The 27798-nt window shown below is 46.9% G+C and overlaps 1 protein-coding gene across 1 annotated transcript in view; it reads right to left on the bottom strand.

Annotated features, from left to right (window-relative positions):
- Positions 1–4715: 4715 nt before the first annotated feature.
- The window catches only part of LOC311244199 (membrane-associated guanylate kinase, WW and PDZ domain-containing protein 3-like), a 177526-nt gene continuing 154443 nt past the window's right edge, over positions 4716–27798 (bottom strand). The window contains 2 exon segments of the mRNA XM_084333606.1: positions 4716–6845; positions 12493–12631. Of these exon segments, the coding sequence (XP_084189732.1) occupies positions 5686–6845; positions 12493–12631 (1299 nt within the window). The 3' untranslated portion in view covers positions 4716–5685.

The raw sequence follows: 27798 nt of genomic DNA on the forward strand, positions 1-27798 counted from the left end.
CTTGGACAAAGTTAAAAATGATTACGGACGACTTAATAGTTGCATACTTGAGGTCCAAGTCCTCCCCGGAGCCCCGGCCCCCCGAACCACATCATCCAAGTGTCTTGAGTTCAGTTCATTTCCCAAAGTGCTTTTTTCCCCAGTAAGACCCGCTCAGTTTGTTGTCCACCTGCACATCACGCATCCATAACGGCCACCGCTTGATTCTTCTTTGGATATAGTCCAACTTCTTCTCCCAAATTATTATGGCAATTAGAAACACTTACATATTCATAATATATCTCTAATAGTCATACTTTACGCGAACTGATGCTGGGGCTCCATTTGCCGCTGTTCCAGTTCGATAAAAAAGATAAACCAGTTGCGCTCTTTCCTACATTAATTAAATCGGTAATCCATTTAAATTGGGCGTCCGGTCTGATGATGGCGCAGAGCCGTGAGTATTTACTCAGAGCGCGTCTAAACTGCAATGATGAGCGCGCGCCTTTTCTCACCAGGAGCGCTCGTGTCGAGGAGCGCCTGCGCGTCACCAGGAGCGCTCGTGTCGAGGAGCGCCTGCGCGTCACCAGGAGCGCTCCTGCAGGCAACAGTACTAGTCTATTAACATACACTTGCTTTTGTGGCCCATAATAATAATATAATAGAATGGGCCATCTGCCAACGTCAAATGTACACTGTAAAAAATAAAGTTTTTTCACAGGAAATTCACTGTACAGATTACTTTTGTTTTTCTACTTTAAGTGTAAATGCCATAACAATTAACACAGTAAATAAAATTTTATCAAAATATTAACCGTTAAATAAAGGTTGTAATCTGTAAATGTATTTGATTTTACTGTAATTTGTCAACATTTACCGTTTTCTTGCAGCTTTTCTTCTTACAGTGTAGGCTGCAACATTGAAAACACGAGAGATTTGTGTTCTTCTCTCTGAACAATTAACTTAATCTTAATACATTTGACGTTCCAATACGGATTAAGTTAATAGAGAGAGGGAACAAAAGTAGAAAAAACAGAGAACCCCCCCCCCCAAACGCTGACTAGAAAAGCGCTGCCTGTCATGATTGTGGAATTGCTGTTCTTAATAACCGATTTGAACTGAATTGTGCATTTTTAAGACAACGTTAGCGGATAGAAACGGGGTCCAGACTAGAGCGACGATATTTTCAGTGGTATTTATTTACCTAACTTTTCATATTCTGAGCTAAGACCCGATGCAGGTTTTAAAATACATCTCTCTCTCTCTCTCGCTGTATATTTCGCATGCAGGTGCTGACATTCCAGTGTGCAGTCAGGAGATAACTAATATTAGACAGAGTGGGCCTATATACGTGCAATAATATGTGAAATCCCTGCTTTCCCCAAGAGCAGGTTAAATTATTTATTTGTTGCAAAATGATCAGCCTTTCACTATCAGCACGTTCTTCTATCATTCTTCTGTCCTAGGCCCGATTTGAAAACTGGACCATAATAGGCTACAGTACACACCGAGCTAATGTCAACTCAACTGTACAAACATAATTTATTCAAATACACACTATGATGTAATACAATTGTATCAGTCTGCTAAATATTAATGTCGTCTACACTCTCTCAATTGGATAATAATAATGTATATAGTTATTATTCGAGCATGGCTTCTATTTAGAGGGTACTTCCCCTGGAGAACACAGTATCTTACTCTCTCCCCTGCGGGCCACTCGTTGTGTTGGAGATGATGTTGAAAAAGGCTGTCAAGGTGAGCTCAGGGGATGTGCTCCCATAAAACACACATGTGCGCATGTACACACACACACACACACACACACACACACACACACACACACACACACACACACACACACACACACACACACAAATGGTAAATGGCTGCATTTATATATAATTTACACAGAAGGGGAGACAGTAAAAAGCTGGCTTTAAAGTTGCCCTCACCCCATATCGTCCCTCAAACAACACTTTGCTGCCATCTACTGTCCGTCACATAATACTGCAGTGTTCAAAACAAAACAAAAACATAATACACGACAGCTGACAAATGTACATCAAATAATATATCAGTAGTTTATTTGCAATTTATTAGACTTTGTTTACAGTTTATAGCCATATATCTCCTTTGGAAATGAAAACCGAGAGAGAGAACATTAGTAAACGGCATTAGAAAATAACTCTCATAGGCTTTGGGTTTGGGGTTAGGCCGGGGTGAGGAGTGTACCAATGATAGAAGGGGCGTTGGTTTGTTTACAGCTAGTAGTGTAACAACAAAACGAATGGGCACCGGACGCAGAGTAGCCTAATTGATTTCACATCTTTACCACGGCGTCCAAATGATAAGGAATAATAATGATCTCACGTCATTGTAATCCTTTGGGGGGGGGGGGATTATTTCACTGACTCACAACATTGTAACTTTCAGTAAGAATATGAAGTCATTCCTCTCGCAGCCCATCGTGACCTTTAGATAATGACAGCTGCACACAGAGGCCCGTCGGTATGACCACAGTAGGCCCCTCCGGAATAAATATATATTAACTCTGGTGTGGAAGCGACGTGAAGTCAGTTTATAGATTTTCCCTTTGCCCTAATTGGCTTCTCTAGAGAGCGAAACCCTGAGTATAAAAAAAGAAAGAAAAAATAATAATAAGAGATTTTTTTATTAGAAAAATAACATCTCACAGTATCTCTACCTAGGCAATGCACACAGATATGCCCCCGTCTTCCAAAAAACGGAATCATATGAACAGAGAAAGAAGGAAAAAAAGAATGAAAAAAGTGATATGCTGTTTCTGAGCTTGCGTCAAGTTATTTTCATGCGTTTGACGGCATAAACTGAAATGACTAACTGGCCCACACCCCACCTCTCTCTAGCCCCTTTCGTGACTGCGATGTGCAAGCCTGGGGCTTTAGTGACCGCAGTCACTCTCAGCTATGCCGCGACCAGGTTAAAAAAAAGTACCAAGCGCTGAATCAGGGGCTGGGGGTGGGTCAAAAATATATCAGATATGAATTTCAAAGATACCCAGCGTACAATATGGGTTTAACACAGCTTTACAGTGGGGTCTGGAAGCTCGGAGTTGCTAATAAACAGTTTAAAACATTGTTACAAAACGAGTGGTACTTACAGACCGAACGTCCATTTCCGCCGTTGGTGCCACAGCGCATGCGCACCAGGCAGCCAAATAGCGGCAGAAGAAGAAGACGTCATCTTGCCAACGTTCGCTCTGTGAGTATACCACTCGTTTTGTAACAATGATTTAAACTGTTTATTAGCAACTCCGAGCTTCCAGACCCCACTGTAAAGCTGTGTTAAACCCATATTGTACGCTGGGTATCTTTGAAATTCATATCGGATATATTTTTGACCCACCCCCAGCCCCCGATTCAGCGCTTGGTACTTTTTTTTAGCCTGGTCGCGGCATAACTGAGAGTGACTGCGGTCACTAAAGGCCCAGGCTTGCACACCGCAGTCACGAAAGGGGCTAACCTCTCTCGTGCATGAGACCGATGTCAGAGCTATTTTTTCACAGTAAGAAAAAAAACGGTTTCGGTTTAGTTACGGTAGGATAATTTATGTTTATGTTACCAAGGCAACCGTATGTGGCACTATGGGCACAGCACTTTCTAAAATCTAGATTTTTGTGATTTTGTTCTGACCTCAGATACGCAATATATTAAAAGGACTGGAAATATGTACACTGGATGTCTACTTTTGGCATCTTTTGTTGACATCTGAAGAAGGGTATACATCAGAACATCCTAATCCACGTTCAAGCAGCATGATACAAAACATTCATTTTCCCAAAACATGAGAAACAATATGATTCTTAATTCGTTTCATAAAGTGTTTACATGTCGAGTCTTCATAAAAGCTACACTGTACATCGATTGACAGGTAAATTCTTCACTTTACAACTCGTCACACAATGAGAAATTACATTATTGAGTATCATAGTGTTTTACATGTTAGCTTATTATAACGACATTTGTCATTGCTTATTTGACATTTGTACATCATCATCATCATCATCATCATCATCATCATCATACAAATCAGGGCTTTAATAATTGTAGCATTTCTTCTACAAATATTTACAGAATATAGATTTCACACACAGCACACACTTGGCTGTCAAATAGGATTTGCATTGAAATTCATAACAATGAATAATTAGATACATAGAACAACGTTATTAGTCTGGGGGCGAGTATGGCCGTGTGGAGGTAAGTACAAGATATATTATACAAATATAGTAGCACTCCTTCCTCTCATATATCATATCTACAGTAGTGTGGATATGGACGGGGGATGGTTGATAGTCTCGGACTGTTGCATTATTATTGCTCTGTGTCTCATGAGGTATAAGTGAATGTCTGTGCAGTGTTTCTAGAGAGGGTGCAGAGGGAGAGGGCCACGCTCTCCTAAAACAGCTTACAGTACGTCACGTCACCGCTGATGAACAGACGAGTCAAGTCACCGGAGGATAGGGTGTCGTCTGAGACAACATGGAGAATGTCTACAGCACAAACGCTGCACGAGAGGGAAGGGAAGGAGGGGGGGGGGGGGGTAAAAACAAAAACTAGGGATGTCCGATAATGGCACTAAAATGTAATATTGGAAATGGTCGGTATCGGGTTTAAAAAAAAAAATATATATATATATATATATATATATATATATTTTTTTTAACATTTATTTAACCTTTATTTACCCAGGCAGGCAAGTAAGAACAAATTCTTATTTTATTTATTGTCAAAAGTATGCATAATGTTGTGTTAATTCCACGACAAGAGATATGTAATGTTAATGACCTGAAATTATTCAGTTTTTTATTATTCCGCATATATTATATATATTATTCCGCATATATCGGTATCGTTTGATATCGGTATCGGAAATTAACAGTTATAATCGGTATATCGGATATCGTTAAAAAAAAAGCCAATATCGAACATCCCTAACAAAAACTGATTGTTGTTTCATTGGATTTAAAAAATAGACTTATAATACGTTGGCCCCAGAACTATATACAAATGAACCCACGGTCAACGATCGAAATCGTCGGGTCAACAACACCAGCCAGAAATCAGCTGTGAAAAGGCACAAAGAATATTACTTGTACTAAAAGTATAGTAGAGTTGTTTTCTTTTACTGTCGTTGGTATCAAAAGTGGCCGAGACCAAGATGGGAGCGGCACGTGACGTGGCCGGCTGTAGAAAACAGAAAGTCCGGAAGAAGTAGAGCTATATATAGGAGATGACATAACAGTATGAAACTGACCTTGGGTCCTCATTATTATGACAGAATCTGAATGACCCTACAGTACATCCTGCCAAAGTCACGACGAGACAGCTTTTTCTCTCTCCCTCCCCCGTCCTCTCGCGCCCGGGCAGCCTGCTCCTGAGCTACTCTCTGCCGCTGGTGGTGGGCGTGAGCCAGGGGCCAGGGACCTCCACAGGGGCCAGAGAGAGGCCTGAGCTACTCTCTGCCGGTGGTGGGCGTGAGCCAGGGGCCAGGGACCTCCACGGGGGCCAGAGAGAGGCCTGAGCTACTCTCTGCCGGTGGTGGGCGTGAGCCAGGGGCCAGGGACCTCCACGGGGGCCAGAGAGAGGCCTGAGCTACTCTCTGCCGGTGGTGGGTGTGAGCCAGGGGCCAGGGCCCTCCACAGGGGCCAGAGAGAGGCCTGAGCTACTCTCTGCCGGTGGTGGGTGTGAGCCAGGGGCCAGGGACCTCCACGGGGGCCAGAGAGAGGCCTGAGATGCTGGCGGCCGACACGCTGCCGTCGGAGTGGCTCTCTCCTCCGGAATCCGACCCTCCGGAATCCCCCGGCTGCGCCGCCAGGGACAGCATGGAGGTGAGGAAGGAGAAGCGGTCCCTCTGCCACGGAGGAGCCAAGCCCGACACAGAGCCCGACACGGAGCCCGGTGCGTGGGGCGTCTCGACCCGCTCGCCCTCCTCCTCCGCCGCCCTCTCCCGCCGCGCCTCGCTCGACAGCGACCCGTCGTCTCTCCATATCCGGTATCCCCTCTCGCCGTCCCACTCTCTCCTCTCCGTCTCCCTCTCCCGTTCACCCTCTGATTCTCTCTTCTCTCTCAGTAGTCTCCCGTAGTGTCCTCTCTCCCGGTCCTCGCCGTTCTTCCCCCTCGCCTCCTCCCAGTCTAGCTTGGGTTCGGGCAGCCTTTGGTTAGGGTTAGGAATGGGTAGTAGGCCCATGGTAGTACGCTCTTCCCTCTCCTCTCTCAGTTCTACACTCTCCTCCTCCTCCTCTTCTTCCTCCTGCTCAACACTTCCCCTAACTTCCTCCTCCTCTACTTCCTCCTTTGCCTCCTCCTCCACTTCCTCCTTTACCCGCTCCTCCACTGTCTCCTCCACCGCCGCCTCCTCCTCCACCTCCGGACCCTTCTTCGCCCTCTCCTCGCTCTTGCTCTTCCTGTGCCTGCCAGCGCTCCTCCCTCTCTCCCTCCTCCTCCCCCTCCCCCTCTCTGTGCTTCCTCCGCGCGGGTCATCGTCGCGGCTCCTCCTGAGGGCGTCTCTGGGTAAACTCTGAGCTCCTCTCTTCTTGTTCCTCCTCCTCTTCCCTGCCACCTGAGACTTCTCCTCCTCCTCCTCCTCCTCCTCCTCAGAGTCGGGGCTCTCTACCCCCGAGCCCCCTTCTCCCTCTGAGCCTCCCTCCCTCCTCCGCTCCCTGCCCTTCCTCCTCCCTTTGGAAGACCCGCTCCTCCTCTTCTTCTTCCGGTGGGAGCTGCGTTCCCTCCTCCGCCTCGCGGGGGGGTCTGGGTCTACTGCAGCCAGACTCTGCTCCTTGGGGGGCTGTGGGCGCGAGGGGGAGGTGACTCTGTACTCAGGGCCTGCACACACACACACACACACACACACACACATACATACACACGCACGCACGCATGCACGCACACGCACACACACACACACAAAGGTGGATGAAAAGATTAGATTAGATTGTACTTTATTATCATTATATTTGCATACAACGAGATTTGGGACTCAAACTTAAGGTGCTATAAAAAATACTATACAAGAAGCATAACATACTATACAAGAAACATAAAATACTATACAGAAACATACTATACAGAAACATAAAATACTATACAGAAACATAAAATACTATACAAGAAGCATAACATACTATACAAGAAACATAAAATACTATACAGAAACATAAAATACTATACAATAAAACAATGTTACAATACAATATACAAAATAACAATATACAAAATAACAATCACAGTGTCAGACGGTAGTGGGTGGGTCATGTATTGCACGGTGTATATTGTAGGATGTTACACAGTGTGAGAGGAGGGGGAAGGGGTGAGTTATTGGTGCATATTATTGGAGTTCAAGGTGGTGATGGCTCTGGCGAAGACAGGTAAGAGGGAGAAAGGTTGAGATTGCCGGGAGGGGTGTTATGTAATGTGTTACATATTAAGTAGCTCTAGGGTTCACAGAGGGTATATATCTGTGGGGAAGAACTGCATTAGTCCAGGTTGTATGGCAACAGCTGCCACTCTAACGTAACCCTCCAGATAATCCACGATTAAAAAATTAAACCACTGCGTTGATAATCAGTATGATAAAGTACCATTCGTGCGTGCTATCCTTATGCCATTTGCGAGGTTTAGTCATTCCTCTTGCCTACACATGCTGAGGTTAATTGTGTGTGATAAAGCATGTGAGTTGAATGTTAAAGGTCCTCTCTGTTTCTTTCTACAGTTAACTCCTGTAGGCATGACTTTGACTATACAGACTGTTATTTGTGACTTTGACTATACAGACTGTTATTTGTGACTTTGACTATACAGATTGTTATTTGTGACTTTCACTATACAGACTGTTATTTGTGACTTTCACTATACAGACTGTTATTTGTGACTTTGACTATACAGACGTTATTTGTGACTTTCACTATACATATTGTTATTTGTGACTTTCACTATACAGACATTATTTGTGACTTTGACTATACAGACTGTTATTTGTGACTTTGACTATACAGACATTATTTGTGACTTTGACTATACAGATTGTTATTTGTGACTTTCACTATACAAACTGTTATTTGTGACTTTGACTATACAGACATTATTTGTGACTTTGACTATACAGATTGTTATTTGTGACTTTCACTATACAAACTGTTATTTGTGACTTTGACTATACAGATTGTTATTTGTGACTTTCACTATACAAACTGTTATTTGTGACTTTGACTATACAGATTGTTATTTGTGACTTTCACTATACAAACTGTTATTTGTGACTTTGACTATACAGATTGTTATTTGTGACTTTGACTATACAGATTGTTATTTGTGACTTTGACTATACAGATTGTTATTTGTGACTTTGACTATACAGATTGTTATTTGTGACTTTCACTATACAGACTGTTATTTGTGACTTTGACTATACAGATTGTTATTTGTGACTTTGACTATACAGATTGTTATGTGTGACTTTCACTATACAGACTGTTATTTGTGACTTTCACTATACAAACTGTTATTTGTGACTTTCACTATACAGACTGTTATTTGTGACTTTGACTATACAGATTGTTATTTGTGACTTTCACTATACAGATCGTTATTTGTGACTTTGACTATACAGATTGTTATTTGTGACTTTCACTATACAGACTGTTATTTGTGACTTTGACTATACAGACGTTATTTGTGACTTTCACTATACAAACTGTTATTTGTGACTTTCACTATACAGACTGTTATTTGTGACTTTGACTATACAGACGTTATTTGTGACTTTGACTATACAGATTGTTATTTGTGACTTTCACTATACAAACTGTTATTTGTGACTTTGACTATACAGACTGTTATTTGTGACTTTCACTATACAGATTGTTATTTGTGACTTTGACTATACAAACTGTTATTTGTGACTTTGACTATACAGATTGTTATTTGCGACTTTCACTATACAAACTGTTATTTGTGACTTTGACTATACAGATTGTTATTTGGGACTTTGACTATACAGATTGTTATTTGTGACTTTGACTATACAGACGTTATTTGTGACTTTGACTATACAGATTGTTATTTGTGACTTTCACTATACAGATTGTTATTTGTGACTTTGACTATACAAACTGTTATTTGTGACTTTGACTATACAGATTGTTATTTGTGACTTTCACTATACAAACTGTTATTTGTGACTTTGACTATACAGATTGTTATTTGTGACTTTGACTATACAGACGTTATTTGTGACTTTGACTATACAGATTGTTATTTGTGACTTTCACTATACAAACTGTTATTTGTGACTTTGACTATACAGATTGTTATTTGTGACTGACTATACTGCCCTGTCAAGGCAGACCGCAGTAACTCAAAAAAAGTCAAAATTGAGTTATGAGTGAAATTGAACTTGTCAATAAATGTTTTATCTTGTGACCAAGTTTCAGATGTTAATGTCGCTCAGTTTTGGAGATATGGGGTTTTAAAAACTGCAGTAACTACAAAATCACACTCAAAAACCAGACAGACCGCAGTAACTTCCAAACAGTGAAAAATGGCTTTAAAGTGTTTTGACTTGCCATCCAAAATGTGTTATAGGTAGATAGATGATAGTACCCAGATTTAACATGTATTAATGAAGTAATCTTTAGGCATACAAAAATATGACATAATTATTTTAATTAACCCCCAAAAAGCAGATACTGCACTCTGCTGCACAGTTCCCTTAAATAATTATACAGGTAATGTACAGGCAAAGTGCAGTAACTTCAAATACAATGTTGTTTTCCCTCCAGCTTTCATAACTTAACCTAGCCATTTTGAAAATGAAATTTAACACCTGAATATATTGGAATGATGATGATCCAAATAAAATGGCTAGGTTAAGTTATGAAAGCTGGAGGGAAAACAACATTGTATTTGAAGTTACTGCACTTTGCCTGTACATTACCTGTATAATTATTTAATGGAACTGTGCAGCAGAGTGCAGTATCTGCTTTTTGGGGGTTAATTAAAATAATTATGTCATATTTTTGTATGCCTAAAGATTACTTCATTAATACATGTTAAATCTGGGTACTATCATCTATCTACCTATAACACATTTTGGATGGCAAGTCAAAAAACTTTAAAGCCATTTTTCTCAGTTTCATTTTTTTGAAGTTACTGCGGTCTGCCTTGACAGGGCAGTATACAGATTGTTATTTGTGACTTTCACTATACAAACTGTTATTTGTGACTTTGACTATACAGACATTATTTGTGACTTTGACTATACAGATTGTTATTTGTGACTTTCACTATACAGACTGTTATTTGTGACTTTGACTATACAGACGTTATTTGTGACTTTCACTATACAAACTGTTATTTGTGACTTTGACTATACAGATTGTTATTTGTGACTTTGACTATACAGACTGTTATTTGTGACTTTCACTATACAGACTGTTATTTGTGACTTTGACTATACAGACTGTTATTTGTGACTTTGACTATACAGATTGTTATTTGTGACTTTGACTATACAGATTGTTATTTGTGACTTTCACTATACAAACTGTTATTTGTGACTTTGACTATACAGATTGTTAAGATTTAAGATTTGTTTATTAAGGACAATGCAAATTAATGAACATCATTTACATGTGTATGCATAACATCACAGCATGATAAGGACATAAATATGCCGGGAATACAGATTGTTATTTGTGACTTTCACTATACAGACTGTTATTTGTGACTTTCACTATACAGACGTTATTTGTGACTTTGACTATACAGATTGTTATTTGTGACTTTGACTATACAGACTGTTATTTGTGCAGAACTCACCAGAACGCCCCCTTTTCACATTCTTCCACTGAAGGGGGCGGGGGCTTCTCTGTACTTCCTCAAAATCTGAGCCGACGGTGTGATGCAACTAACACTGGTCCTATCACAGTCGCTGTTTCCCAGCTGGCCACACGTAATGCAGGAAATGCTAAATACTAACGTGAAATTAACAAGATTGTGTAGCTAAGAAGTGTTGTGTTGAAACAGTTTTTGGCAAACCGTTTAGGTGGAAAAAGAAAAAGTTAACTGTTCATAGATCCTTACATTGTAGGGAGGCTGCTAAGCCATTTTCAGTCGTTTATTGAACATTTGTGGTGTAAAAATCATACCAAACAAATAGTTTATAATAGTTAAAAACATGTGTGGAGGGGATCTTTAAATATTGAAGGTCATGAAATCGAGCATGGAATAGTTAAACATAAACACTATGCACAGTGCTGACTTTCACGGCGTCAAACATTACAGAAGGTGATGACCAAAGCAATCGTGATGTCGTGACGAGGACGCCAGACGCACACACAGTGACACGTAAAGGACATTTCAACAAGACGGAAGACGACAGTGGAACGAGATGATCAGGGGTTCCCAACCTTTTCTCACACATGGACATGGTCCCATATTTAGGTCTGGAAGTCCCAGTAATTTAACAGGTGAAAATGTGTCTTTCATATTGTAGGCTACTGATGTTAACTACATAAAGGGGCAGTTCACCCCAAAAGAACAAACTTTGTTAGTTCCATCTATCCATCCAGATTGTTTTTTGGTGTGATTCCCCCTAGATAGATATCTGCCATAGAGATGTATGCTGTCACTCCAATACAATGGAGCTGAATGGCACTCAAGATAGGGGATTCTTATATATAAATATAAACATATAAATATATATATATATATAAAAAGATATATATAAAAAAAATAAAAAGACAGTGGGTCTGTGCAGTCAGACAGCTGTTAGTGGCATGTTTGTTTCACGTCATTGAAGGGTTTGATCCCCAGGGACCCCGTTGTCATACCAGGGGGCCCTCACCTGGGGTCTCAACCTTTAGGTTGGGAAACCCTGAAGTTGGGGGGGGGGGGGGGGGGGGGGGTGTAGAGAGACATAAAATGGCAGAACTAACAGGAACAACTACCAACCGCGTATTCTCTGTCCGGCCAATGACATAGAAGCAAGGTTCGCCTAGCTTGGAGTTTGTCATACAGAGAGACAAGCTGGAGAGCTCCACTGAGAGAGAGAGAAGAGACCGAGAGAGGAAGAGGAGGGAGAGGAGGAAGATAAAAGAGAGCAGGGTGGGGGGAGGGGGGGTTTAAAGGAGAAACAGGCCCAACGCAGAGGGGAAATAAGGTAAAAATGAAAAATTAAAGAGGTTAGGGAGGGAGAAACGATTCCCCAAAGGGAGAGGACAAAGAGAAGAGAAGAAGGTTTAGAAGAACAGAGATTATACACCCAGGGGAAAAAAGACAACTTGAACAGTCAGTTTGACAAAGAGGAAAAATAGAGTTTCCCTTCAGTTTAGTGTTTTTTATTTTATTTTTATAGATCACATATTTTCATCCCACCTATTTCTTCCCAGAATTCCCCCGACAGCCAGACAGATCGCGGTAAATAATCGCGGTGTGATTCTCCCAGCCTCCCTCTCTGCTGTCCTCCACTCACCGTAGTCCGGCACATAGCCGTTTCCCCTCTTGAGCACCAGGTGGATGCGGTGGCCGCCCCTGCGGATCTGCTCCACGGCCTGGCTGTGGGTCGTCCCCGCCGTGCTGTCCCCGTTGATCTCCACCAGCTGATCGCTCACCTACAGCCAGGGAACAAGCTTTATTGTCAATGTGGAACAGCCTCCCCATCCAGCTGAGGGCACCACAGAGCCTGGACTCTTTTAAAGCAGGCCTGAAAACCTGAAAGATCTATTTCAAAAGGCCTTTGATTGCTAGCTTTTTCTTTTTTCTCTTGTGATTTAATTTTTTCTTGTGCTGTTGTCTTTAATTTTCTGTTTATACTATATTTTTAACTATGTTCTATTTAAATTTTATTTTTATTCTGTATTTTATTTAATTATTATTAATTATTATTTTTTATTATTTTTAATATGTTTTAACCCTGTAGCACTTTGGGATCCTAGTGAACGAAAAGTGCAATACAAATACAATTTATTATTATTATTATTATTATTATTATTATTATTATTATTATTATTATTATTATTATTATTATTATTATTATTATTATTATTATTATTATTATTATTATTATTATTATTATTATTATTATTATTATTATTATTATTAATGTACATTAATGTACTATTTCAATTTGTCTTTTCGCATATCCCTCTTATGGCGCTTTTCCACTGCATGGTACCTACTCGATTCGACTCGACTCTACTCTGCCTTTTCGGTTTTCCATTGCCGAAATTTGCGGATGGTACCGGGTACCGGGTACTTTTTTTAGTACTTTGTCGAGGTTCCAAGCGGGTGGACCGGGTACCAAAAAGTGACCTGAAACAATACTAATTTATTGACTTTGCTATACTGCAGGCAAAAAGAACAATAGCTTTCAATTGGAAAAAATTTGACGCACCCACAATCGGTGCTTGGATTAAGAATATGGCACAATGCATGTCAATGGAGAGAATAACATATCCTCAGGAACAAAATAGAGGTTTATGAGGATATATGGAAACCATTTAATGAATATCTGAGAAGGGAAGATATAGGAGGGCTTCTATAGGATGAGTTCCCCCGCTCTCTCCCGTGGTCAGTTGACCCCGGGGAAGAGTGGAGGCATGCCATTGAAGGTATTGTAAAGATGTAATTTATTATTATTATATATATATTTTTTCTTTTTTTTTCACTTATTTTGATCTATGTATGAGTTATCTTACTGGAGGTACCATTGATTGTATGTATTATCTCTATGTAACGGATATGTACGTCCGCGATAGTGTGACTACGGTACATAGAAGTAAAACTCACTCCCCAGAGGCATCTAAACTGAGCGCTTAGAGAGGAATTCCTTTCTTGGCGCAGCGGTTTGTGATGTCGCCCGCAGTGCGGACGCCCGGGGTTCGACTCCCACTCAAGGCATGGTCGAAGTGTTTGGCAGGTACAGCGTTGTACCGGCTACATATATATATAAGCTTGAGATTCTCCCCTCTGTTGCAGAGTTTAAAACCGTGATCTTGTCAATCAAGTTGTACATGTTTTAATGGATTGTTATCCTTACTTGTCTAATTGTTTTTTTTTTTGATCCACTTTTTCTCCCATTTTTCTATATTTTCTCCCATCCCAATTTCGTATCATCCAATTCAACCCTCCCCTGTCACGAACGCTGTTTCTTGCCTCCCACAAGCCGGCTGCAGTGAGGACTAAGTCATACATAGCACAAGTCCCCTCCGGTACTTGAGGTAACAGCAGTCGCATCTTTTCACCTGCGCAGCTCGACCTCTCAGTGTCGAGGAGTAACGCGTGGGAGGCTCACGCTGCCCCCGACACTTCCTGATTCTACTGCGCAGGCGCACCAACCGACTTGTAGGAGTCGCTTGTTCACAACGTTCGATCCCCACCCTTCAGTTTTTCCCTCCCCGTAATACGGCCAATGTGTATTACTGCGGACGACCAGCCAAACTGAAAAACAATGTGGAGAGCTGGATTCGAACACGCGAATCCTAGCGTCTCCACACTGGTGGCGAGTGCCTTAGACCACTACACCACCTAGCCGCCCTACTTGTCTAATTGTTATGGTTGTATATGCTGTGGGATTTTATATGCTTTTTTTCCCTTAACTCTGTATGTACACTCGATGTGACCGTAAATGAGGGAAACCTCAGTTGCCTTTTCGAGTTTAAATAAAGGTTTGAAATGAAATGTGAACTAGAACATACACAGCAGAATATGCCGTGAGGTACAGTAGATTGTCAAAAGGATGTAAAGAGGAGTGTGGCCGCAAGCGGACAGGTGCACCATCTGTGATGGCGCTTCAGCTCACGCTCTGCTACGCGCTGCACTCTGTGCTCTCTGCTCTCTGCTCTGTGCTCTCTGCTCTGTGCTCTCTGCTCTCTGCTCTCTCTGCTCTCTGCTCTGTGCTCTCTGTGCTCTCTGCTCTGTGCTCTGTGCTCTGTGCTCTCTGCTCTCTTCTCTCTGCTGTCTGCTCTGTGCTCTGTGCTCTCTCTGCTCTCTGCTCTGTGCTCTCTGCTCTCTTCTCTCTGCTCTCTGCTCTGTGCTCTCTGTGCTCTCTGTTCTGTGCTCTGTGCTCTCTTCTCTCTGCTCTCTGCTCTCTTCTCTCTGCTCTCTGCTCTGTGCTCTGTGCTCTGTGCTCTCTCTGCTCTGTGCTCTGTGCTCTCTGCTCTCTTCTCTCTGCTCTCTGCTCTGTGCTCTCTGCTCTCTGTTCTGTGCTCTGTGCTCTCTTCTCTCTGCTCTCTGCTCTGTGCTCTGTGCTCTCTGCTCTCTGCTCTGTGCTCTCTGCTCTCTGCTCTGTGCTCTCTGTGCTCTCTGCTCTCTTCTCTCTGCTCTGTGCTCTCTGCTCTCTGCTCTCTTCTCTCTGCTCTGTGCTCTGTGCTCTGTGCTCTGTGCTCTGCTCTCTGTGCTCTCTGCTCTGTGATCTCTGCTCTGTGCTCTCTGCTCTGTGCTCTCTGCTCTGTGCTCTCTGCTCTCTGCTCTGTGCTCTGTGCTCTCTGCTCTCTGCTTTGTGCTCTGTGCTCTCTGCTCTCTGCTTCTCTGCTCTCTGCTCTCTGCTCTGTGCTCTCTGCTCTGTGCTCTCTGCTCTCTTCTCTCTGCTCTCTGCTCTCTACTCTCTGCTCTGTGAACTCTGCTCTCTGCTCTCTGCTCTCTGCTCTGTGCTCTCTGCTCTGTGAACTCTGCTCTCTGCTCTGTGCTCTCTGCTCTCTGCTCTCTACTCTCTGCTCTGTGAACTCTGCTCTCTGCTCTCTGCTCTCTTCTCTCTGCTCTGTGCTCTCTGCTCCCTGCTCTCTGCTCTCTTCTCTCTGCTCTGTGCTCTCTGCTCTCTGCTCCCTGCTCTCTGCTCTCTGCTCTCTTCTCTCTGCTCTGTGCTCTCTGCTCCCTGCTCTCTGCTCTCTTCTCTCTGCTCTCTGCTCTCTGCTCTCTTCTCTCTTCTCTCTGCTCTGTGCTCTGTACTCCCTGCTCTCTGCTCTCTGCTCTCTTCTCTCTGCTCTCTGCTCTCTTCTCTCTGCTCTCTGCTCTGTGCTCTCTGCTCTCTTCTCTCTGCTTTCTCCTCTCTGCTCTCTTCTCTCTGCTCTCTGCTCTCTGTTCTGCTCTCTGCTCTCTGCTCTCTGCTCCCTGCTCTCTGCTCCCTGCTCTCTGCTCTCTTCTCTCTGCTCTCTGCTCTCTGCTCTCTTCTCTCTTCTCTCTGCTCTCTGCTCCCTGCTCTCTGCTCTCTGCTCTTTTCTCTCTGCTTCTCTTCTCTCTTCTCTCTGCTCTGTGCTCTCTGCTCTCTTCTCTCTGCTTCTCTTCTCTCTGCTCTGTGCTCTCTGCTCTCTTCTCTCTGCTCTCTGCTCTCTTCTCTCTGCTCTCTTCTCTCTGCTTCTCTTCTCTCTGCTCTCGGCTCTCGGCTCTCGGCTCTCTGCTCTCTTCTCTCTGCTCTCTGCTCTCTGCTCTCTGCTCTCTGCTCTCTTCTCTCTGCTCTCTGCTCTCTGCTCTGTGCTCTCTTCTCTCTACTCTCCGCTCTCTGCTCTCTGCTCTCTACTCTCTGCTCTCTGCTCTCTGCTCCCTGCTCTCTGCTCTCTGCTCTCTTCTCTCTGCTCTCTGCTCTGTGCTCTCTGCTCTCTGCTCTGTGCTCTCTGCTCTCTTCTCTCTGCTCTCTGCTCTCTGCTCTGTGCTCTCTGCTCTCTACTCTCTGCTCCCTGCTCTCTTCTCTCTGCTCTCTGCTCTCTTCTCTCTGCTCTCTTCTCTCTGCTCTCTGCTCCCTGCTCTCTGCTCTCTTCTCTCTTCTCTCTGCTCTCTGCTCTCTACTCTCTGCTCCCTGCTCTCTTCTCTCTGCTCTCTGCTCTCTTCTCTCTGCTCTCTTCTCTCTGCTTTCTCCTCTCTGCTCTCTCCTCTCTTCTCTCTGCTCTGTGCTCTCTGCTCTGTGCTATCTGCTCTCTTCTCTCTGCTCTGTGCTCTCTGCTCTGTGCTCTGTGCTCTCTCTCTGCTCTCTGCGCTCTGCTCTCTGCTCTCTGCTCTCTGCTCTCTGCTCTGTGCTCTCTGCTCTGTGCTATCTGCTCTCTTCTCTCTTCTCTCTGCTCTGTACTCTCTGCTCTCTGCTCTCTCTCTGCTCTCTGCTCTCTGCTCTCTGCTCTGTGCTCTCTCTCTGCTCTCTGCGCTCTGCTCTCTGCTCCCTGCTCTGTGCTCTGTGCTCTGCTCTCTGCTCTCTGCTCTCTGCTCTGTGCTCTGTGCTCTCTGCTCTCTGCTCTGTGCTCTGTGCTCTCTGCTCTCTGCTCTGTGCTCTCTGCTCTGTGCTCTCTGCTCTCTGCTCTCTGCTCTCTGCTCTGTGCTCTCTGCTCTCTGCTCTCTGCTCTGTACTCAATTCAATTCAATTCAATTCAAGTGGCTTTATTGGCATGACGCAGCTTGTACATGTTGCCAAAGCAAATGGTTGATAACATAAGCATGGATTACAAAACACATATTAATGTCATAGTATATACAAAAATGTTCATCATAAAATAGAACATAAAATATTACGGCATAAACATGTCAGGTGACTGTCACTCACTGTCCCTCAGTCTATGGCAGGCAGCAACATAGGCTGCTGCTAGCTCACAGCTTGTTGAGTCCTCCCCTAGTAGGACTGGTAGTTTTTCTGTATCTGGTAGTGCAAGAAAACCTTTTGTTATTAGTTCAATTTTTTTTAAATGCGTTTCTCTAATATCTTTATATTTTTCACATTTGGTGAGGAAGTGCAACTCAGTTTCAGGCTCACTGAGGGTGAAATGACAGCACAGCCTTTGCTCTGCAGGGAGCCAGGTTTTCCTGTGCCTCCCCTTTTCAACAGCGAGGCTGTGCTCACTCAGTCTGTATTTTGTCAAGGTTCTTTTTAGTTGTTGATCAGTCACCATGCTCAAGTAATCTGCTATGGTGTACTGTCGATTTAGAGCCAGATAGCACTGCATTTTGCTCTGTGCTTTTGTTTGTGTTTTCCAATAGGTGATGTAGTTTTGTTTTAGCTGTGTAGTAATTTGATTTATTCTGATTGGTGATGTGTTCTGTTCCTGAGGTGTGTTAAGAGAGCAGGTTTGTGGACTCAGCCTCAGGACCAGCTGGGTAAGGGGGTTCCTGATGCTCCTCAGCTCTTGGCACTGCAGGGCTTGATAATGGTACGAGAGGGGGTCACTTCGTTTTAGGTGTGTCCAAAAGTTAATTGCTCTTTTCTCTGCTCTCTGCTCTCTGCTCTCTGCTCTCTGCTCCCTGCTCTCTGCTCCCTGCTCTCTGCTCTCTGCTCCCTGCTCCCTGCTCCCTGCTCTCTGCTCTTTGCTCTCTGCTCTCTGCTCTCTGCTCTCTGCTCTCTGCTCTCTCTCTCTGCTCTCTGCTCCCTGCTCTCTGCTCTGGCTCTCTGCTCTCTGCTCTCTGCTCTGCTCTCTTCTCTCTGCTCTGTGCTCTGTGCTCTCTGCTCTCTGCTCTCTTCTCTCTGCTCTCTGCTCTGCTCTCTTCTCTCTGCTCTCTGCTCTGCTCTCTGCTCTGTTCTCTGCTCTCTGCTCTGCTCTCTGCTCTGTTCTCTCTGCTCTCTGTGCTCTCTGCTCTCTTCTCTCTTCTCTCTGCTCTCTTCTCTCTGCTCTCTGCTCTGTGCTCTCTGCTCTCTTCTCTCTGTTCTCTGTGCTCTCTGCTCTCTGCTCTGTTCTCTGCTCTGTTGTCTCTGTTCTCTCTGCTCTCTGCTCTGTTCTCTGCTCTGTTCTCTCTGCTCTGTGCTCTCTTCTCTCTGCTCTCTTCTATCTACTCTATGCTCTCTTCTCTCTGTTCTCTGTGCTCTCTGCTCTGCTCTCTGCTCTCTTCTCTCTGCTCTCTGCTCTCTGCTCTCTGCTCTCTGCTCTCTGTTCTGCGCTCTGTGCTCGGCCGTGTGTCCTTCAGTCCGGCTCGCACCAGAGGAGGCCGACTCCACCACACTGTGTTACTATGATTGAGTCAAATCCAATTAAAGCTGCATTTCAAATCCAACGTGTTGGACTGCAGAGCCAAAACAACAACAACAACGTGTTGGACTGCAGAGCCAAAACAACAACAACGTGTTGGACTGCAGAGCCAGAACAACAAGGATGTACGGATGGCACTGTGCATGGTTTCTGTTTCATGTAGTATGACTACGACCACAGTGTCCTGCTTATAATAATTTTTACATATCTGTAGATACTATATTTATATCTGGACATGACCTACTTTTGCTAGTTACACTGCTGGACAGTATGACTTACTACCATAGTCTCTTCATACCTTCATATCACTGTACATATTAATACTACAACTCTGTACATGAATCTGATTAGCACTATTACTCAGTGGTACTCATTTATATATTTTATACACAGTTTAATCACATTGTATATTACTATTGCCCTTTACTGTTACATTTGCACTCTGGTTGGATGCCAAACCTCTTTCCGTGGTAACGTACTTGTGCTGTACGATGACAATAACTTTGAATCTAATCTAATCTAATGTAATGTTCTGTTTTGATCACATACAGCGTACGATTAAACATGTCCTTAAACACATTTGCCTGCCTACATGCGTGCACTACTGTAACACATTTACATATTAAGCATAAACAACACAGAAACTCACCTAAATACAAATATTTACATACAGTACAGTTAAGACGTCTGCAAACAGCACGACATGCATAACATCATAAAGTCTGCTTTTCTCCTGTAAAGAACCGAGCAAACTTGTCCTTGGGGAGGATCATCGAAGCGAAAGGTTCAAGCATGTGTTATGATTCAGACGAGGACTCTGCCCGAGGACGAGCTCTGGACCTGAAGCGCGTCGCCTGGTGTGTCTCGCTGCGTGCAGTACGAGCCCTTTACTGTGCTCACACTTACTTACCAACTGTTTCACCTGTTTTATAGCAACACTACTATCACCGACATCTAGGGCTGACCTCCACTAAGGATTTGTATAGTCGACTTTTGATTGGCCAAAATGTGCCCGTAGTCGACTACCCCAAAGAATGCAAAAAAAAAATATATATATATATATTTTTTTATCATTCCATTTGGGCTGTGGGGGTGCTTAATGTCTGAAGGAGTCGACTGAAGGCTTCTTGTCCTCTGCGAAAGCATGCAATTGGTCCAATGATGGATAGATCTTGATATTTGTCTAGTCTAGTGTGTTCATTAGACGGGTGAAATCCTCTTTCAGTGCCTCTGTGCCTCTTAGGCAGTTAGCCTCTCTGGTATGCGTGCCATTAGCATTAGCCACACTTCTATGCCTCTTTGCTTTTGGAAAGAATTAAAAAAAAATATATATATATATATTTATAATATAATCTTTTTTTGTTTGCATTCGACTAAGAGGTCGGCAGTCGACTACGACTCCTTTCGATCGATTAGTCGACTATTCGACTAATCGGGGGGTCAGCCGTACCGACATCTAAGAAGGGAGATCCCCTTGAACGGCCCTTCTAAGGGCCCGGGGGCCGGGTCCACATATCTCAAATGTTCACCTGAAAAACGCTGGCAGTGCGCCGGTAGTGCCGGGGTGGAGCGCTTGCGGTGAGAAAAAGAAAACGCAGCGCGAGCCTTTTGTAGCTATGACAACGAGCTGTCAGTCACCAACCTACCTGATGACGAGAGAGAAAGAAATCTAGCGACACCTACATGACAGCCATCTTGTAATAATAACTTTTATCGTATTTTACTGGCGCGGTTTTGTACATATAGTATATTTTAATATACTTTATTGTATATTAATTATATATATATATTGTTATTACCTGACACCACAGTTCGCCCTTTGCTTTTTATTAGCTTTTTATTAGTGTATTCGTGTAGTTATTATTATTATTTGTGCCGTCTCTTGTGGGTAGACAGGCAGGAAGCTCCGGTGTCAGGTTACAAACAGAGTGGTAGATATGATAGGCTGTGATTGGTTGTCTGAAAAGACGCTCAGCGCATCGCTCTGAAAAGTTCAGAAAGTTTGAACTTTAAACGCTGTGTGCTGCCGCACAAAAAAGCTGAAAGGCGCTGAAAGAAGAAGCCGATTGCAGCGCATTTCCTATAAGCGGCCGCATGCGCTCCCTCCCCATTGGGATACATTGAAAAAAGACGCTTGCGCCTATAAATATGAGATAACGCAAGGTTCTCTTTGATCACCCCGGCCTGAATATGGATTATTAACTTGCTGCCCTGGATCCTCCTTTTTTAACCTTGGGTGTCTCATAACGGGACAGGATTACAGGAGCCGGCAGGGGGCGGTGGTGGATGGCTGGCAGAGAGGAGAGGAGACGAGGAAGACGTGAGTTCAACGGGGAGCGGAGCACGGAGGAAGCTCTCTTTGACGTGGGACTCAGACGTGTTCAGACGTCGGCATCGAAGAGCCCCGTGGAAGCAAGCGTGCGAGGGATAGACTCTGCTATAACACGGGTTATCCTAGAAATACAGGCGATAGCTGAGCGTTCGATTAGTGCCATGGAGAAAGGAGTAAACTCAGTTACACAACGGGTTATCCTAGCCAGGGCCGCCTCAGGGGGTGTGCGAGCAGTGCGGTCGCACAGGGCCTCGCGGGAAGGGGGGCCTCGCACAAAAAAAAATAAAAATAAAAAATTCTCTACAGGTCATTAAGGAAGGGTTGTGAGGTTTCTGTCCTTGCCTTCTCACTCGTTCTGTTCCTTTAACCACCCTCGCTTTGTTTTCATTCATTTTTTCTGTCAAGTATTTCAATTCCCTCGTTCACACGTTTCTCCCCGCTGACGTCATCTGAGACGTCGCTGATTGGTTCTCTCACTTCCCCACGCTTTTCAATCACATTCCCCAGCTGTCACTGCTTTTCAATCAATCGATCCCTCAGTATTTATACCCCGTTTTCCCACCCTAAGTTGTTGGTTCGTCTTGATTTGTCGCTGGATGTTTTTCCCCGTTGCTTCTGTTTCTCTGTGCTATTCTCCAGGAATTCCTAGAAGCCTTCGCTTGGATACCTGCTCCGTGGCGCGCGCTCGCCTCCACTGTTGTTCCTGTTCCTTTTACGCAGCTCGTCTGGGTCCGCCGTGAGAGTCTGCAGAGCGGTACAGAGGTCTGCTCCTGCTTCCCAAGACTACCCTTCCGGGAGAAGCTGCAGAGCAGCAGAACTTTGCCCCTTGTTCATTGTACCTGTTCTTGTTGACCTGCTTTCCCTGTTTCACTTATTCTTATTATCAAATAAACAAGCCCTCGTATTTGGCAACTCTGAATCCTACTCTCTTGTGTCGTTAGCGTTTGGGGTCGGTGTCAAACCATAACATTACGAACCAACCATGACGACCCCAGCCGACACAGAGGGGGTCAGAACCGCACTTGCAATTCAAGTCGAGTTGACCAGGGATCACGGTCTCCAACTTGAGCGGGCTGCGGCTGCGGTGCAGAACCTCAGGGACCAGGTCCTGCCTATGCAGGGTTCAATGGCCGCTATGGCGGGACAACAGTCCGAGATTCTCGCCCAGCTTAACTCGCTGGGCGACGCCGTTAATACTTTTCATCTCTCACACCCTTCAGGAACATTCCCCGCAGCCCCAGCAGATCTCGCACCTCGGGAACCCCTTCTCTCCGTCCCACGGCTGTTCGACGGTAATCCCGAGGAATGTGCCACATTCATCATGCAATGTGAGTTGGTTTTCCGTCATCAACCAAGCCGTTTTTCTGCTCAGGGGTCCCGAGTGGCTTATATAACCAACCTACTTTCAGGCCATGCTGCCCAGTGGGTCACTTCCTCCTGGGCAATGGAAGCAGATTTTTTGTTCTCCTACCCAGACTTCGTGGCGGAGCTCCGCAGAGTGTTCCACCATCCAGCCCGAGGTCTGGACCCTGGAGCCCGGTTGGGGACCTTCCGACAAGGGAGCAGCAGGGTGACGGACTATGTCATGGAGTTTCGACTGGCGGCGGTGGAGAGTGGATGGAACGAACCTGCTCTTCGCCTAACCTTCATAAGGGGGCTCAGTGACGCAGTCCGGGACCAGCTCGCTACCAGGGAGGTGCCCGACTCCCTCGAGGAGCTTTTTAGCCTTGTCATCCGTATTGACGGACGCCTCCTGGAGAGAAGGCGCGAGAGGACCCGACTGTCACCTCCTGAAACACCCCGGACTCCTGGACGCCCCGTCCCCAACACTACTGATGGTAACAGGCTTCCCCGTCCGGTGCGCGAGGAGGAACCCATGCAGCTGGGACGCTCTCATCTGAGTCAGGCGGAGCGTCAGGCAAGGCTCAGGTCCGGTCTCTGCCTCTACTGCGGAGGTGCGGGACACCGTATCGCCGACTGCCCTATCCGGCCAAAGGATCGGGCTCACCAAGACCCCGGGAGATCCTGGTGAGCCGTTTTTCCCATTCCCAGCGCCGCGCACCACCTGACCATCTGTTGAGCGTCACCCTGGCCTGGGGGGACCAACGTGCCACGGTGGAGGCCCTCATCGACTCTGGGGCAGACGAGAACTTCCTCGACTTCGAGTTTGCCACCCAAGCCAACATACCTCTTGAGGCCCTTGTGAGGCCCTTGGAGATCTTTTCGTTGGACCAACACCGCCTGGCCGACATCTCTCAACGGACCGGCCCAGTCTTGCTGACCATTGCTGGGAACCACGTAGAGAGGATCCAGTTCCTCATTACCCAATCCCCCCTTGTCCCGGTGGTCCTGGGTAGGCCCTGGCTCGCGCTGCACGAGCCCCACATCGCCTGGGCCTCCGGTACCATCAGGGGCTGGAGCTCCTCCTGTCACGCCCGCTGTCTACAGGCGGCGTCTTGTCCCCCGCCCCGGAGACCGGCTGGTGAGTTGCCCCCGGATCCCTCGTCCATTCCTCCCGAGTACCACGACCTCATGGAGGTATTCAGTAAGACCAGGGCTCAGTCCCTTCCACCTCACCGCCCCTATGACTGCGCCATCGACCTCCGCCAAGGGGCTCCCCTTCCCGGCAGCCGCCTCTACAGTCTGACTGTCCCGGAGAAGAAGGCGATGGATCTCTACATCTCTGAGTCATTGGAAGCAGGACTCATTCGGCCTTCCTCCTCCCCGGTGGCGGCCGGGTTCTTCTTTGTTGGTAAGAAGGATGGGGACCTGCGACCCTGCATCGACTATCGTCAGCTCAACGAGATCACCATCAAGAATAAATACCCCCTACCTCTCATGAGCTCCACCTTCGAGCCACTGACCCAGGCCTCGTTCTTCACCAAGCTGGATCTCCGAAGTGCCTATCATCTTGTCCGTATCCGTGAGGGCGATGAATGGAAGACCGCCTTCAAGACCCCCAGGGGCCACTATGAGTACCTTGTGATGCCGTTCGGCCTCACCAACGCCCCGGCGGTATTCCAGGCACTCATGAACGATGTCCTCCGTGACATGCTGGAGGTGTTCGTGGTGGTGTACCTGGACGACATTCTTATCTTTTCCAGGACCCTCGAGGAACACATCCTGCATGTCCGCCGGGTGCTGGAGCGCCTCCTCCACAATCGGCTCTTCGTCAAGGCGGAGAAGTGCCGTTTCCACTCCAACTCCGTCGACTACCTGGGCTTCATCGTGGAGAAGGGCTTGACCCGAGCGGATCCTCGCAAGATCCAGGCTGTGGAGGATTGGCCGGAACCCACCACCCGGAAGGAGCTACAGAGTTTCCTCGGGTTCGCAAACTTCTACCGAAGGTTCATCCGGAACTACAGCCAAGTGGCGGAGCCTCTTACCAAGCTGACCTCCCCCGCTCTGCCGTTCGACTGGTCCCCAGCGGCACGCGCTGCGTTCCGCTCCCTCAAGAGAAGGTTCACTTCCGCTCCTATCCTGCTCCACCCTGACCCCAAGAGACAGTTCATCGTGGAGGTGGACGCTTCGGATTCTGGCCTGGGCGCTGTCCTATCTCAGCGTTCTCCTTCCGACCAGAAGGTACATCCTTGCGCCTTCTACTCGCGTCGCTTCCTCCCCGCCGAGAGGAACTACGACACCGGCAATCGGGAGCTACTGGCGGTCGTGGCTGCTCTGGAGGAGTGGCGTCATTGGCTAGAGGGTGCCGAGGAGCCTTTTACCATCTGGACGGACCACAAGAACCTAACGTTCATCCGCGCTTCCAGGCGCCTCAACGGTCGGCAGGCGAGATGGGCCAGTTTCCTCAGTCGGTTCGACTTCTCGCTGACCTTCCGCCCCGGTTCCCGCAACACGAAGGCCGACTCCCTGTCCCGGATGCACTCCAAGGGGGCTCCACCCTCTGAGGACCCATCTCCCATCATCCCGGAGGCCCGAGTGGTTGGAGCCATCACCTTGGGCATCGAGGGTGTGGTGAGGCGTGCCCTACGCTTCCAGCGTGCCCCAAGCAACGTCCCTAGGAGCCGTCTCTTCGTCCCTGACTCTGTCCGGTCCCAGGTACTGCTGTGGGGCCATACCAGCCGGTTCGCCTGCCACCCAGGCGTCCATCGCACGTTCTCCTTCCTGGCTCGTCGTTTCTGGTGGCCCACCATGCGGAACGACGTCAAGGAGTTCGTTTTGGCCTGCGCGGTCTGTGCCCGCAGCAAGGCCTCTCACCAGGCACCCTCCGGGCTCTTGCAGCCACTTCCCGTTCCAAGCCGTCCGTGGTCACATGTGGCGCTCGACTTCGTCACTGGTCTACCCTCCTCCCAGGGGAACACCTGCCTTCTGACCGTGGTGGATCGATTCAGCAAGGGGGTCCACCTCGTGGCCCTCTCCAAGCTTCCCTCAGCAGCCGAGACGGCGGACCTCCTGACGCACCACGTGTTCCGCCTTCACGGCTTTCCCCAGGACATCGTCTCTGACCGGGGGCCCCAGTTCACCTCCCAGGTATGGCGGGCTTTCTGCAAGGGATTGGGGGCAACGGTCAGTCTCTCCTCTGGCTACCATCCCCAGACGAACGGGCAGACGGAGAGGATGAACCAGAGCGTGGAGTCTGCTCTTCGGTGTGTGGCAGCCGAGAGGCCGGCATCCTGGAGTCGTTTCCTTCCCTGGGTTGAATACTCGATCAACTCAATGGTCAGTTCCGCCACCGGCCTCTCCCCTTTTGAGGCCTCCCTGGGCTACCAGCCCCCTCTTTTTCCCGCACTGGAGACGGAGGTGGCAGTTCCCTCCGTGCAGGTCCACCTCGACCGCTGCCGTCGCGTTTGGGAGATCACCAGGACCGCGCTGCTCCGGACATCTGAGCGCGCCTGTCGTGGTGCCGACCGGCGCCGGGTTCCCGCGCCGACTTACCGCCCTGGGCAGAGGGTGTGGCTCTCCGCGAAGGATCTCCCGCTACGGTCCTCGGCCAAGAAGCTCAACCCTCGCTTCGTCGGTCCTTTCGAGGTCCTGAAGGTTCTCAGTCCGGCGGCCCTGCGCCTGAAGCTTCCTGCATCCATGCACATCCACCCCGTGTTCCATGTCTCCCGGGTTAAGCCCGTCTCCCTCAGTCCCCTTATGCCTCCGGCTCCTGATCCACCGCCTCCTGTGCTAGTGGATGGTCACCCCCAGTGGCAGGTCCGCCGGTTGATGGGCGTTCGTCGGCGGGGCCGGGGATTCCAATACCTGGTGGACTGGGAGGGTTACGGCCCTGAGGAGCGTAGCTGGGTCTCCCGGCAGCTCATCGTGGATCCCGGCTTGATCACCGACTTCCATCGGGCCCATCCTGACGAGCCGGGTCGGCCTGGTCGCCGGGCGGCTCCCGTGGAGGGGGGGGTACTGTGAGGTTTCTGTCCTTGCCTTCTCACTCGTTCTGTTCCTTTAACCACCCTCGCTTTGTTTTCATTCATTTTTTCTGTCAAGTATTTCAATTCCCTCGTTCACACGTTTCTCCCCGCTGACGTCATCTGAGACGTCGCTGATTGGTTCTCTCACTTCCCCACGCTTTTCAATCACATTCCCCAGCTGTCACTGCTTTTCAATCAATCGATCCCTCAGTATTTATACCCCGTTTTCCCCACCCTAAGTTGTTGGTTCGTCTTGATTTGTCGCTGGATGTTTTTCCCCGTTGCTTCTGTTTCTCTGTGCTATTCTCCAGGAATTCCTAGAAGCCTTCGCTTGGATACCTGCTCCGTGGCGCGCGCTCGCCTCCACTGTTGTTCCTGTTCCTTTTACGCAGCTCGTCTGGGTCCGCCGTGAGAGTCTGCAGAGCGGTACAGAGGTCTGCTCCTGCTTCCCAAGACTACCCTTCCGGGAGAAGCTGCAGAGCAGCAGAACTTTGCCCCTTGTTCATTGTACCTGTTCTTGTTGACCTGCTTTCCCTGTTTCACTTATTCTTATTATCAAATAAACAAGCCCTCGTATTTGGCAACTCTGAATCCTACTCTCTTGTGTCGTTAGCGTTTGGGGTCGGTGTCAAACCATAACAAGGGTACTGTTTTGGGGAGCAAAAACATTATCCAACTTACTGCCATCAGGTGTGGGAGGGCTTAAAGGAAGTACTGGGAGAAGTGAGGGTGTGTGGGGAGCTACTGCTGATCGCCCTGGAGGTCAGGAAGGACCAGAGTACCACCCCTAGGTCAGTGAATCCTAGGCCCCATCCGCTCCTGCTGCTCGACCTCCAGTTCGACGTTCCTGGCCTAAAGATGGGGGTCCAGTTAGACTAAGCTCTAGTCTACTGCATCCCGCTACCAGGTGGCCGTGTACAACCACTCCCATAAAGCAGGGATAATCCACCCTGCTACACTAGGTTTTAGTGAGTTTTTCCTTACCTTCACGTTAATTTTTCTTTCTTTACTCACCGACGGAAGAGGCAACCATGCAAGGTGCCAACCTGCTCATCAGGAGCAGTTAGGGGTTAAGTGTCTTGCTCAAGGAGCGGGAATCGAAGCGGGAACCTCTGGATTACCAGACGACTGCTCTATACCTCCTGAGC

The sequence above is a fragment of the Notolepis coatsorum genome, assembly GCF_963971535.1.
Source record: "Notolepis coatsorum genome assembly, chromosome: 17".
Classification (NCBI taxonomy): Eukaryota; Metazoa; Chordata; class Actinopteri; order Aulopiformes; family Paralepididae; genus Notolepis; species Notolepis coatsorum.